The sequence below is a fragment of the Malus sylvestris genome, chromosome 15 (assembly GCF_916048215.2).
Source record: "Malus sylvestris chromosome 15, drMalSylv7.2, whole genome shotgun sequence".
NCBI lineage: Eukaryota > Viridiplantae > Streptophyta > Magnoliopsida > Rosales > Rosaceae > Malus > Malus sylvestris.
In genome coordinates, this window is record NC_062274.1 from 10,975,033 (window position 1) to 10,988,767 (window position 13,735).

At 37.5% G+C, this 13,735-nt stretch overlaps 1 protein-coding gene and 1 pseudogene across 1 annotated transcript; both read right to left on the bottom strand.

Moving 5' to 3' along the window:
- Positions 1-1,407: 1,407 nt before the first annotated feature.
- On the bottom strand, positions 1,408-8,337 carry LOC126605187 (cellulose synthase A catalytic subunit 7 [UDP-forming]). Its single transcript, XM_050272551.1, has 12 exons — positions 8,150-8,337; positions 5,575-6,033; positions 5,342-5,444; positions 5,129-5,261; positions 4,716-4,982; positions 4,284-4,629; positions 3,919-4,182; positions 3,614-3,826; positions 3,309-3,522; positions 3,025-3,221; positions 2,552-2,905; positions 1,408-2,381 (listed from the first exon to the last, which is right to left on the bottom strand). Exons 1-12 carry the CDS (start codon positions 8,222-8,224, stop codon positions 1,800-1,802), a joined length of 3,207 nt encoding a protein of 1,068 aa, XP_050128508.1. The 5' UTR covers positions 8,225-8,337; the 3' UTR covers positions 1,408-1,799.
- Positions 8,338-10,084: 1,747 nt separating this feature from the next.
- On the bottom strand, positions 10,085-13,263 carry LOC126605209 (translation initiation factor IF3-2, chloroplastic-like; annotated as a pseudogene).
- Positions 13,264-13,735: the final 472 nt, after the last annotated feature.

Below are 13,735 nucleotides of genomic sequence, written 5' to 3' on the forward strand. Positions count from 1 at the left end.
TTTCACAAAAATTGTAAAGCTTGTCAATACGAGTGATATAAATATTTTTTTTTACATTTTTCACACTTATGCAATAATTATTATGAATTTTTATTAAATTTTCACTCAAACGAAAAATACTATTCATGAGGGTTTGGAGGTGTTTTAAAAATCTAAACGAGAATGTAACCATCGTCAAAGCATAGAGGATGCAATCACTAGTGTTTATATATTCTTTCACATTTTTCACACTTGTACATTAATTATTATGAATTTTTATTTATTTTGAACTCCCCTAAAATACTGTTCACAAGGTTTGTAGGGTCTTAAAAATTTAAACGATGATGTGCCCATCGTAAAAGCATAGATGATGCATTCACAAGCATTTGTATATATATTTTACACATTCGTCACACTTGTAAATTAATTATTATAAATTTTTATTGTGTTGTGTATTTTTAAATTGCTTTGGTATTTTTAATATGCTTTAGAATTTTTTTTAATCTCATTTATGTGAGATTAAGAGAATAAAACATTTATGAGTACGAGAGAGAGTAAAAAACTTTATTAGATTAACTCTAAAATTGCCGCCCTGCCTAACTAGTGAAGAAGAACTAATGGAGATGTACAAAATGTATGCCCTAGAATGTTAGAGAACAAATTATTTTTGTATTTAATTTGGTTATAGCATTTTTAACTTCAAAATAGAACAAATTGTTCAAATAAGCACGTCTAACTGCTTCGAATTTTCGATGCTTATGTTTCATACACCCTTTTCTAATTGTTATTCTGAGAAATTTTTTCTTTCTTCTGTGCTAAACCCTAAATAAGGAGAACAATTTGTGGTGCACTCGTTGCATCCAACAGCTCTCTCACATTTGCAACATCATGTGAGCAGCACATAACCATATACGTAAAATATATGTTGCATGCAAGATTTTCTCGTAAATCAAACGTAAGGTAGATGTGAGTGGGGGTGGCACAACATAAGAACAGAACAGTAATTTGAGAATCCATTGAGCTCCTTGTGAGTTAGTTCCAAATGCATTACAAACAACACTTTTCCAATTTAGGCGGGCGCCTAGGCGGCTTAGGTGGATTTATATAAATTTATTATATATCTTGTAAATAAGTGTCTATTTACACTTGAAGAAAAAAAAAACTATTGTATGAATAATAAAAGAATGATAAAATGCAAAAATAGAAGTAGAAGAATACACAAAGTATATACATCCAAAAAGTTCAATATTTAAAAAACAGTAAGCATATAATCATAATAAGGAGGATTCTTGGATGATAAATTAAATTCTTCTTGTTCATGATCCTTGCATTGGATGGACATAGACTAAATTATTTAACCTTGTTGTATCTAGTTTATTTTTTTTCTTTGTATGTATCCCCTCAAAAATGCTCCAATTCATTTCACTATTGGATGAACTTGTAGTAAATTCATCATTTGCAAATTAGGTACACCATTTCCATAAGTATAACATCATGAAACCAAAAAAGAAAAAAACATACAATTAATAAAATATAAAAAAGGGCCTAGGACCACCTAGGTGCCATCTAGCCCTCCGCCTAGGACAGCTTAGGCGGCCGCCTAGCTCCAGACCGATTTTTCAAAACGATTTGCCCTAAATCACGGCGGGCCTTCACTGCCTAGCGCCTAGGCAGCCACCTAGGTCGATTTTTAGAATACTGCTTACAAAACTTGGTACATTGATTGCATTTCAAAGCTACACACAAAATTCTTACTCTACCTTTATTCAATCTTATTTATCTTCTGCAGATGCACATTTCAAAAAAGGACGCAAGTATTTTCAGCAATTGATTCCGCATTGTTTCGTGTCAGGTCCCTTGGTTTTCAACACAAATGGATCAATTCGGACCCAGAGTAACGAGAAGATGGAGGCCAGGAGAATTGACCAAATGACGACAATGGTTGGCGTCCGGTTCTGTCTCCCCATAAGACCTTTAAGGAAGGGATAGAGATGGACAATCACCCAAAAAGCAAAGAAGAGCTTCCCAAACAGAGGCCCCCATGATTGGTACCCATTGTTTATGGCGTCCGAAACCCCAGCAACGACTCCAACAAGGTTGATGACTAAGATTGTGGTTGGAGGGATGAGGAGGGTTGTCCATTTAAACGCGTATAATTCTCCGAAATCCTCATCATCTGATGACTTGGCCGTGACTGTGAAGTTGGTGTCAATGCCTGCTAAAACCTTGAGAAGACCTTGCACAACGGCGAAGAGGTGAGCTGAGACACCACCAATCACCCAGAACTGCTCGTTTCTCCACCATTCTTCGATGCTCACTCCACTCCATCTCAGCTCAAGAATGCCAGTACCAAAGATTGAGAGAAACAGCGCGATGAAGAAGAGACTTGCAAAGGTGCTTATCTAGAATTTGAAAAAGAACAAAAGAACACAACTTTGTCACATGGGAAATCTGTGCTGAACAAGCATGAGGTTCAACTTCTATGCTTTGCAGATGATCAATACAATCATTTTTTGTTATTTATTGTCTTCTATGATTCAATGTGATGCAAAAGATAGCTAGAAATTGTTACCTGTGGCATGATGAATTTGTCAGTGAGCAAGCAGACAGCGGGGAGGATACAATAGGCAAGAAGAGGAAGGGAGGTGAAAGGGTAGACAGTAGTGTTGACATAAGCAAATCGCTCGAGCCACTTGAGCTTCCCTCCCTTGTAGCCATACCAGAGTGGACTGTGGCGACTGAAAAAGATCTCAATGGAACCAAGTGCCCAACGAAGAACCTGGTTGAGCCGATCAGACAAGTTGATGGGAGCTGTACCCTTGAATGCAGGTCTATCTGGCATACAGTAAATTGACCTCCAACCACGGCAATGCATCTTGAAACCCGTTAGGATGTCCTCTGTGATAGATCCGTAAATCCAACCTAGCTGCATATATCCAAAAGTAGCAACATATTCCACAATGAATCAAGAAAATCTGCACTAACTTGACATAAGGTACCCCGAATTTAACAGCGCATAATAAAAAAAATTGCTGAAAATTTTACCTCTAAACCCCATTCGGTTTTGTCTTCATAACCGCAACTGATCACATGAATGGCTTCTTTAAGCATCGCTGCTGGGCTCGAGGAAGGAGGGACACTGCCTTGTTCCATCATTGTTGAAGTCACGAAAATTGCAGACTGTCCGAATTTCTTTTCAAAATTCATTTGGGACATCAGTAGCTCTTTGTCATCATGCGTTCCTACTCAATATTATGTAACTTTAAGTTTTACTTAAGCCAGGAAAAAATAAAAAGAATCATCGAAAATGACTAATTTTGACAAATCACCTTGTAGGTTTGCAGCATTTTCATTTGCATCATGCTTGGAGTACTTTGGAAGCTTCTTGCGGCGTCCAAAACACGGGCAACAGTCACAGCTTACCATCTTCGGGCGCTTAGGACCCTTCGGAGGATCGTAGCCATATAAAGCTTGCCTTCTGAACACACATCCTGTGCCCACATACACTGGACCTTGGATTCCATCCAGACCTTTCATGTTAATCTGAAAATTAAAGAAAATTCAATTTGTTTTAGCAACACATTCATATGTCAGAAAACAACTCATCTTGGTGCTTCCTGTGGTGATTACTTACATCAAAGAAGACTGTATTTCTGTTCGCGTAACGATCATTTCTGTCAATGCCGTCAAATCTTTGAGGGAACTGGACATAGCAAACCTTCCTTCCAATTTGAGGGTCCATCAAGAAACACATGGCCTCTCTTGCAGCCTTGCTGTTGTTTACATAATGATCACAATCCAAGTTGAGCATGAAAGGAGCATTTGTGAGTACTCCCGAGACACGAACCTGATCATATACATACGATTAGAAGGTTTTACTTGGTATTCAAGCAAACAGAAGAAACGGAATGCTTGAATTGAAAGTTTTTGTTTAGTTACCAGGGCATTCATGGCACCGGCCTTCTTATGATGTTGAAAACCCGGCCTCTTCTCACGAGACACGTAGACAAGACGAGGAAGCTCATTCCCTTCGGTATCAAGGCCTCCGCTGTGACCAAGAAAGACTTGAATCATGCCAGGGTGATCCTTAGTGTTGTTTCCCGGCCACGGTGTCCCATCTTGCATAATCCACCCTTCTGGCGGAACCTTCGTGGCTTTTGCAACAAGTGCGTTTATCCTAACCTTGAATTCCTCATACTCTCGCTGCATTTTGTCATACATAAAATAATTACGATTAGTCAGCCCCCGTCCTAATCAAGCAGGTTCTAGTAGTGACATGAACGCAGTTATATGTGCACGCATACCTTCATAGCTCGACGCTCCTTAACAAATGTTGGCTGGACCTTGTCCTTGAGATAATCAATCTTCTCACAGAAGTAGAACTCAGGGGCTCGAGGCTCAATGGAGAATTTCTTGCAGAAGGGTACCCATTTGCGCGCAAATTCAGCGGTTTCTGACAAGGCTTCGAAGGTGAGCATGGAAGCTCCATCATCAGAGATGTAGCATGAGATCTTGTCAACAGGGTAGTCCATGGACAAGATTGAAAGAACTGTGTTGGCGGTATTAAGTGGAGGTTCCTTCATGGGATCCACAGTACTCACAAACACATCTACCGGGCAGAGCATGTTTGGTTCACCCTCCCTTTCATATCTGCATCAGTGATACCGTTGTATTAACTTAATAACTAGTTAGCACTTGGATGCTAATGTACACATATTTTACAAATGTGTATATACCTGAGGGAAAGGCGATCGAGGTAGGTCTCACGATCAATGGGGTACCACTTTGGAAACTGATCAAGGATCCATGAAACTGCAAACCATATTTCACATGTGACAGACACTAACCAGAGACCAAATGCGTCATTGACCGGATGCAAAAGCCTGTATCGTAGGAAGAAGGCCAAAATGAAAAGCCGAGCCACAATGATCATCCGATAAGGGTTGATCTTGCTCGACGCAATTGGTACTTTCCTTGACAGTGGCTGCCTAGCTTCATCAATCCTGCATTATGCAGCCCCAATACACAACATTATATATATATATATATATATATATATATGTTAGTAAATGAAATTAAGGACTTGATTATTGGGTTGAATTGAGTTAATTAGCTTAATTAAAGAGCATATATGTATATGTATACGTACATGGCCATGTCGGCATCATTAAAGTCATTGGGTTGATCATTGCCGCCAAGGTTGCCTTGCTGCATTTTCCAGTCATCCATTCTTTCTTTCCATCCACCTCCCTCTCTCTTCTCAGCATCCCATCTTTCACTTCCTGTATGAATGCAAAAGCGCAGGTAAATGAAAACGAAAATTTGGATAGATAGATAAAATGAGCAAATAAATGAAGTATACCAGCCTCAGAAGCCGGATATGGATGCACTCGTTTATGCAACGAAGATGATAACATCTGCGGATCTCCATGACCGTGCGTTGAGTATGTGAGCTCACCACTTACCTGCACGAAATCAAGAATGCACATATGTAGATGAGCTAAAAATAGTGCTAAACAATCCTGAAGCATGACCTATTTGATCGAGAGAGCTGCTATTGGTACTCCAAAAGAGTCATCATGCATTCAGTATTACCGGGCGGGATCTGACTCCAGCGATTACGGGTGGGAAATGTGACTCCTGATCAGGATCATCAGGGCCTCTTCCATAGCTCATCTTTCCATGGAGCATGGCTTGAGCCACCTGCTCATTGTTTGGCTTATAATAGGGCGATCTGCCGGAGTTGTTGCCGTTAATCTGATCGTGATCATCTTCCGGATGATCGTGATTAATGTTGAATTCGTGTTCAATGTCATCAAGGTCCTCTTCGTCATCGTCTCCTTCGACTCGGGGGCTGCCTTTGAGACGCTTGTATCTGGTTTTGCACTGAGGGCAGTTCTGGGAGCCTTCCCTCCGCTCGTACTCGTAGCAAGGCCTGCACACTGGGAAGCCACACTCGTTGCACGCCACGAACATGTCTCCGTCCACCGTCAGCCCCACGTCGTCGCCGCATATTTCGCAAACCTGTCCGTCCAAGTTTCTCAATGGCTTGTGCTGCATCCATCAAGCACAAAAAGTCAAACTTCAATCCAATTCACAAAATTAACTAAAATCAAAAGCGTAGTTGCCGAATAATACAAGAATCTCACGTCAAAAAATTGACGTGTATTGAATGAATAATTACACGACTTTTCCCACGTGACATGTTGTGTAAATGGTAAGATGCAAGTGTGAGGAAAAATGTAACATCGACGTGATTAGTAGAGGGTTCTTTACTGTTTGTACACAGTCACACAGACCAAAATACACTCAAGTCATAGGACATACTAATTTTTTTCTTTCAAAAAAGACATGATTAAACGAGATTAGCTCTTCGGTGTTGATCAAAGGCATAAAGTGCCCCTCTCAATCCCGAATAAGACTTTTGCCCCTAAAACTTAATTTTCTCCACATAAAACCCAACATAAGTTTTTAACCTGAATAAAACTCATTAACTAGAATCCACATCAGCAAATTCATTAATTAAGTTTGACTTTATACATTTAAAAAAATTCGGATGCCTAAAATACCCCTATTTAAATGTTTTATATGCACAATTTAATTCCATGCAGATTGTGTAAAGGAGAATTAATGATTTTACAAAAATGAAAACATTAATGTTATAAATTCATTGTCCAATATATAATAAGAATAAAACATGCATAATATATGTAATAATACATGCTTAATAAGTCCAAGGGCGGAGCCAAGTACAAGGCTCCCCTAGGCTATAGCATAGGGAGAGTTTGGTTCTTCAAGCTTAAAAATATTAATTTTTGGGTTAGTTTATGTTTTTTAATTGTCATATTCTCCTTAATAAATGAATTTTTTATTAGTAAGGCTGTTTTTAAGAATAATAAGAGCTAATAGATGTTAAATAAACTCATCGCTTTAACCAATAGTAATAAATTAAAACTTCCATACCACAAATGGTTCCTTATTTTATTCACTTGAAAGCCTTGAAGGCTAGAAACCTAGAAAACATAGCATAAAATTCTTGCTTTAAATTACTACATTCAAGTTTTTACTCTTATATAACTTTATGTAGGCAACATAAGATTAAAAATTTGATTTCGTAGTAATAATTTTAGCTTAGCCCACCCACCGAATAATTTCTGGCTACACCATTGAATAAGTCAATGAAATTATATTTAACATATAAATGTAGGTAAAAGTATTTTTCACACACATGTAATAAAAAACTGCATGATATATGTAAAAATTCAAACAAAATAATTTACCTACAAAACTTATTATTATTGATTCAAATGGTGCACCTACTATTGGAATTTTAAAATGTTAGACTACTTAAAAAAGCAAAATAATTTACTCAATATATGTCAAATATATGCAAATAATTTACCTACATAATAAAGATAACACCGCTTGTTAAAAAAAAAGCAAAATATATACAAAATAATTTACCTACATAAAAAACAATTATTTTATCCAATACTAATTTACTTATTATTTGTACATATAACAATATAAATGTACTCCAAAATATATATATATATATATATATATATATATATGTGTGTGTGTGTGTGTGTGTGTGTGTGTGTGTAATAATAATACAAAATATAATACCTACATAATAAATGAATGTTATTTGATTCAAAATTTATTTACTTACAAAATAAAGCATTTTTATTTGATTCAAAATTAATTTGCCTATTATTTGTACATATATCTTAGAATAATTAAATGGGCCAAATATATGTAATAATTCATGGAAAATAATTACCAACAAAAGAAAGGAATGTTACTTGATTCAATATTAATTTACTTACAAAATATATGTTATTTGCTCATCATAAATTTATATATAGGAAAATTAATTAGTACAATATTTTTGAACATATATGTAGTATTGCGCATATATATATATACATATATATATATATATTTGAACGTATAGTAGTACTCTATACTTTTGTACATATATGTTAGGGGTAATAATATGTGCAATAATTGTTTTTTCATTATAATTAAGGTGAGTAATAACATCAAATGATTTATTTTGAATATTGCGGTATAAGTTGTAAATGTTTTGTAATAATAGGTCAACTACTATAGGTGAAATGCCTAAACACCACCAAAACAAACTATATGTGAAATTATTAGCTACCTCTTCATGGCCACGAATGACGACGAGTTCATTGCGGTTGTGAGACCCTGCGACAAGTCCGGCGCTGGCTTCCATGGCGGCAGCCTGTGACGTCGATTTCAGGGTCGAGAGCGATCAATAACGCTGATGGTCTAAGATGGTGAGGTTTCTATTTTATGTTGAAGAATGGAAGTAACAGCTAGCTATGAGGAGGGTGGCATGGGATATATTTGGGGGTGAGGTCCCTCTCAGCTCCTCTCACCTAATTATTTATGAGAGAGAGAGAGAGAGAGAGTCCACTTAACGATTCAGGTGGCGGAAGGTGGTTGTTGGTTGCAGGGTCTCCGTTGCCTTGAAGCTAAGCTTTCCTTCCTTCCATTCTTAAACTGTACTACTCAACCGCCTTCTCTCCCGCCTTTTTCAACGTTACCCAACACCCTCGATTTTGCCTTGTCACCTTCTCTTATTTATTTTTGTTTCTTTTTATTGTCAATTAGATTGTTAGTGTCCCTAGCTAGAAGTTTTTTATACTCAACAAAGAATGTTCAGGTGTAATGTACCTTTATATAATTGAAAGATGATTTCACATGGCAATATACTCGTACCAAGAAGGTTGCTTTACTGTAATTAGTAAGTGAAATTCCACTTCTACGGAGAGTTTTGTCTCGAGTCAAATCTTATGTATTCATTTTGTGTGTGACATTTTTGTGGAACACTTGAAAGAGGATTAAGTTTATTAACACGTGTTAATCAATGATATAGGTTATACAAAAATCACACACAAAATGAATGCAGAAAATTTGAACCCGTTTGTTTCAAATGCGTGGTAGAAATCCAAAGTTGCTTTCTTTATTTGTAATTTCTGATGCAAAAACATATTTTTCTCTTTTGCAAGTGGAAAATCTAAAGTGGCGTTATAATTTTTGTTTTCTTTTGAATAAATGTAATTTGACTTATTTTCGGCAAGGATAAGGGTGATGGTTGATGACGTGTTGAAGATATCATTGCCATTTGAATATCCTCTTTGGTCATAGGCCGTGACATTGTAAATAAGATACGAGTTCACTTAAAATCTCAGGTCAGCCTAATTACGTCATATGTCCAACCATCCAATAAACTTGTCATGTTGTCGTTTATTTTCCACCTCGGCATACATTGACAAACATATAGCCATACAAGCATGATCAAGATTACGAACATGTATAACGCGTTGATATTCTTGTTGATGTTTGGTGGTCGGACATGCCACTTAACCTAAAAGTCTCTCAAAGGAAAGACTTTTTTGGTTACGTTGTCATTAGCTTAATCACAAATTCAAGAAAGATATTCAAGCTGATCGAATTCAGACTGGACACTATAACATAAACAGTGGGCCCGGTATCCGATAAGAAACACTAATCCGCAAACAGCCAGAAAAAACTTAAAATACTGTAGCAGTCACCCAACTTACCCAGAAAATACTTCGAACCTAAGCCAACTTTTCAATCAGTAGGTAGGTGAGTTGAAGCCTCCCCATCTACACACAGACAGATTAACACAATACCCGAATTTTCGATATAAAATCGACCAGCAAGACCTGTTACAACTTACCAGAACATGACCCCTTTCCAAATTCCAAGCAGATGCTCTGGAAGCTTTTCTTCGTTGCCAACGAATAACATCATCCCGCTATCTCCTATATGCATGAACAATGTAGGCGTAACCAGGTTTGACCACTTTGCCTGCTTCAACAGCAACCATCCAGCACCAGGCCAAATAAGCGATTAAGACTATTTGATGATGCAATCGCCTATAGTTTCCTTTGGCCATAACGTTTCCTCCTCTCGAGAAAACAACTAGAAATAAGAGATTTATATCAAACACGATTACAACATTGTTTGATCAGACGTCCACACAAGACGAGTTGTTTATGTGGGACTGTTTTGGTCCTGACCGTGATAAAATGTTCGTCATCTGTGGACCAGAAATGTTTCTTAATTGACATTAAGAGTACGGTGTACAAGATTCAGCTAGTTTTGACATTAAAATCTAATCTACCTGTGTTATTCTCGTACAATCATATATTACACTAGTGCTATACACAACCTCAGAGATTCCCAACATAGTTGAAAAAAACAAAATGAAACTACAAATGATTTACCTATATGTAAAACCTGCAGTTGAAACTCGAGCCTACTTAGACACCAGCTGATATTTCCTTCACGGCAGGGCTTTCTTTTTTCTTCGGCGGTTCTTGAGGTTTCTGCAGAACAGCCTTGTTGGGAACTAAAACCATAGTCATCATCTTTTCGCTGAAGTGTCTAGATTCTTCTGTTGCAAGCTGCAACCCACATAAACAATCATACAATTGAAGATAAAAAACCAGAGCAACTGAATAACTAAATAACCAGAACTTAAAGTGGACTGCAAACAGTTTATTTTTTAGCACAAAAAAATTACAGACCAATCTGAAGCACTTCAGGAATATGAAAAACAAGCACTGTGGATTCATTTGTGAATCGAGACATGAAGAAGATAGAATTAAACTCAAGCAACAACTTATGGTGGTGGGTTCATGTAACTCCATTTATGATTCAAAATGCAAGCAAATACACATCAGTACCTCCCCGACATCACTCTGGAATTTTTGGATCAGCTCAACAGCAATATCACGGAACCATTTTTCACGGCCTTTCAAATTGACTATAACCTTGACCTGCAAAAATTGGTTGCAGCGCTAAATACATAAAAACATAAGAACAATATAGGGAGGTAAACTCTGGCATCAATGACAAATGTAAGCAAACCTTATCACCATCTTTCAAAAACTTCTGGGCAGCTCTCAAGCGCATGGAGTAATCATGTTGGTCGATGTTGTAACTGTACACACAATGATAATGGTGAAAAAAATTATGCATACAAATTTTTGGGCAGCTATCTATCTGTGTATTTCAAACATTTGTTTTTTTCATAAGCATCTATCTATGTAATTCAGCCATTAATTAACTCACATGTCAAACAAACACATTAATACTAGGGATTTGAAATAAGACTAAATACAAATAAACAAGGGAAGATTAGTGCATTACCCCATTTTGAGCTCCTTCAAATCCATGCGGCTAGCTAACATTCAAGATAAGACTATGGTCAGTTTAGTATCTTTCCTCAAATCAGAGAACTATGCATTAATCAGAAACTCAAGACAGAGAAAAAACTCACCTGCACTTTTCTTCTGCTGGTCTCTTTTCTTCTTTTGCTGTTCGTATCTATATTTACTGACAAAGAGAAGGGGTATAGACAATTAGATCTACTCGTTTTAGGATTCAAGAAAAAAATACATAATATTTAGGGCGATTGGTTCCTGTAAATACATATGTATGAAACAGGATATATAGGTAAATCACCAAGATCCCAATTTTTTAGTGGCACTCAACATCCTGGTCAATGTGCTACCATAGTTTGTCATTATTGCACAAAGCATTTACCAACGTCTTCCCGAGCCACAGAATATGAAATTACCGCACTTGCTATCTATGTTTATTTACTTCAATCAACTAACATAAAACTATGAGGGGATATATTTGTAAAGTTTGAGCATTTATCGCAAATAAGAAACAGGAAAAACTAAGAGAATTGTGAACTTCTTCTAATATGTTATAAAATATCATACTTGTAATCCATTATCCTGAGAACTGGAGGATCTGCCTCTGCAGATAATATTACCTGCAACAACGCAGAAGATATTAGTCTTCAAACCATGTTATAAAAGCATTGTCCTAACTCATATATGAAACTCAAAAAGAATTCAAAGAAATGAGATTTCGTACAACATGATATACTAAATGCAGGTGCTCATTACGAACTAATACAGAACACATAGTTTCAGAACAATAAACCAAAATGCTCAGTTCACATTTCTTTTAGAAATCTATTCCGAAAGGAAAACTAAACCAAGTTCATTGGCACCGCCAATGGCAGCGAACATGATCCAATGCAGACACTGTCTAACTGAAGATCGGATTCACGGTTGGCAGATGAGATTTCAGGAACTTATTTCCTCATATAATAATCTCCCTACACATGCCATGTAACGTTACGTGGCTATGTGCAGTACGTATGTGCAAGCAATTTTAAGGTAAGTATATACATAGAGTTCCCTTCTTAAAAGTGAGTGGGATCGGATAGTGTCCTCGTATTGACTGTTTCTTGTTGTGGACCTATCGAGATGCTTCCTTGCAGAACCCAACAAGGGCTGTAACTCAATAGAGCGAGTGGGAAACCTTGTTCATGTTTTCGAGATCAGTGTTTTCACCCCACAATGTGCCCAATTCATGGTCAGGAAACAGTTAACGCTATGGCGGTAACCTATTTCGCTCCATGAACAGAAGAGCGGAGTCCCTCTTACGAAGTTCTGCAATGTATGTATATACATATACATATACATATAAGCTTATATTGTATGTAAAACAGAACAAAAACTAGTGGCAAAATGCATACCAAATCGAATTCAGCATCGTCAGCCAGTCGAATAGCCTCACTTTTACTCACCACTCCAACCTACGTGGAACAACAAACAATCCCACAATTCATCATCAACCAAAAAGAACACATTTTGAACATAACATTAGCAAAAATTAACAAAACAAAAACACAAACCATGTTCTGCTTCGCGTCGATTAGCCTCACAGTATCCGACCTGTTTCAAAAACATCCAACAAGGAACCACCTCAAAATTCGATTTTGAATAACGTAATCACAAACAGAAAAACGCACATTAAACACTTAATAAATCGATTAACTTGACGCTGGAGATATCGAGGGCCTCGTCCTCGTTTGAGGAGTCGCCTTTTCGTGAGCACCGCGAGTCATTGCTCGAGTTGTCGTAGCGGGGCCCCCCGCCGAAACGGGCTGTGATTCGGCTGCAGACGTGGATGAGAGGGAGCTGAAAGAGCTGGAATTTACGAAACATGAGCTGTTGAAACGGAGGAGGCCGCCGAAATGTTTGGACTCGGCGGAGGAGAGCGAGAGCGGACACGGCGTCGGTTTGGAAGTGGTGGCTCGGGATGATAGCATGGGTAGCCATGCGAAGCCGGTGGCGATCCCAGCCATGGTTAATCCAAACACTCCAAACAGTAAAAAACAACTATTAAAACCAACCGTGTTGTACCTGTTCCCGTCACAATGAAAAATTTCTCGTTGAAGACGAATGAACGGGAGTGGACTCCATGGGCCTTGGACCTTATTGGGTCACAATTGTTTGGGCTCATTACTCCTACAGTGAGGCCCACAGTGTGTTAGAGACTTCGAGTTCGACCATGAATCTTCATTCCGCTAGAGTTGATAGGTTATACCTTTATACGTACATGAGATTGTAAGGGCAGGCGTTTTACCACAATAACAAGAATCAATCGAACTGAATGATTAGAGTGTTGAGTTTAACTTTCGTCGATTTTTCCTCCAGCAACTAACTATTTAATCCCTAACGCTATCTTTTATAAACTGATGTTCCAATTAACTGATTTAAATTTCATTGGGGATATGCATCTTTTTGGTTGCTGAAGTATAGTTGATCCCCAATTTACTGCCTTGTCCTTGATTGCCATGGGAAAAAACCAAATTCTTACTGAA

What these genes read in the sequence shown, in the direction of transcription:
- LOC126605187 (XM_050272551.1), bottom strand. Translation starts at nt 8,224, where the DNA reads ATGGAAGCCAGCGCCGGACTTGTCGCAGGGTCTCACAACCGCAATGAA. An exon ending in CTCGATCGCCTTTCCCTCAG is followed by an intron (nt 4,630 to 4,715) that starts GTATATACACAT and finishes TCACTGATGCAG; the next exon opens with ATATGAAAGGGAGGGTGAAC. An exon ending in AAACCGAATGGGGTTTAGAG is followed by an intron (nt 2,906 to 3,024) that starts GTAAAATTTTCA and finishes GGATATATGCAG; the next exon opens with CTAGGTTGGATTTACGGATC.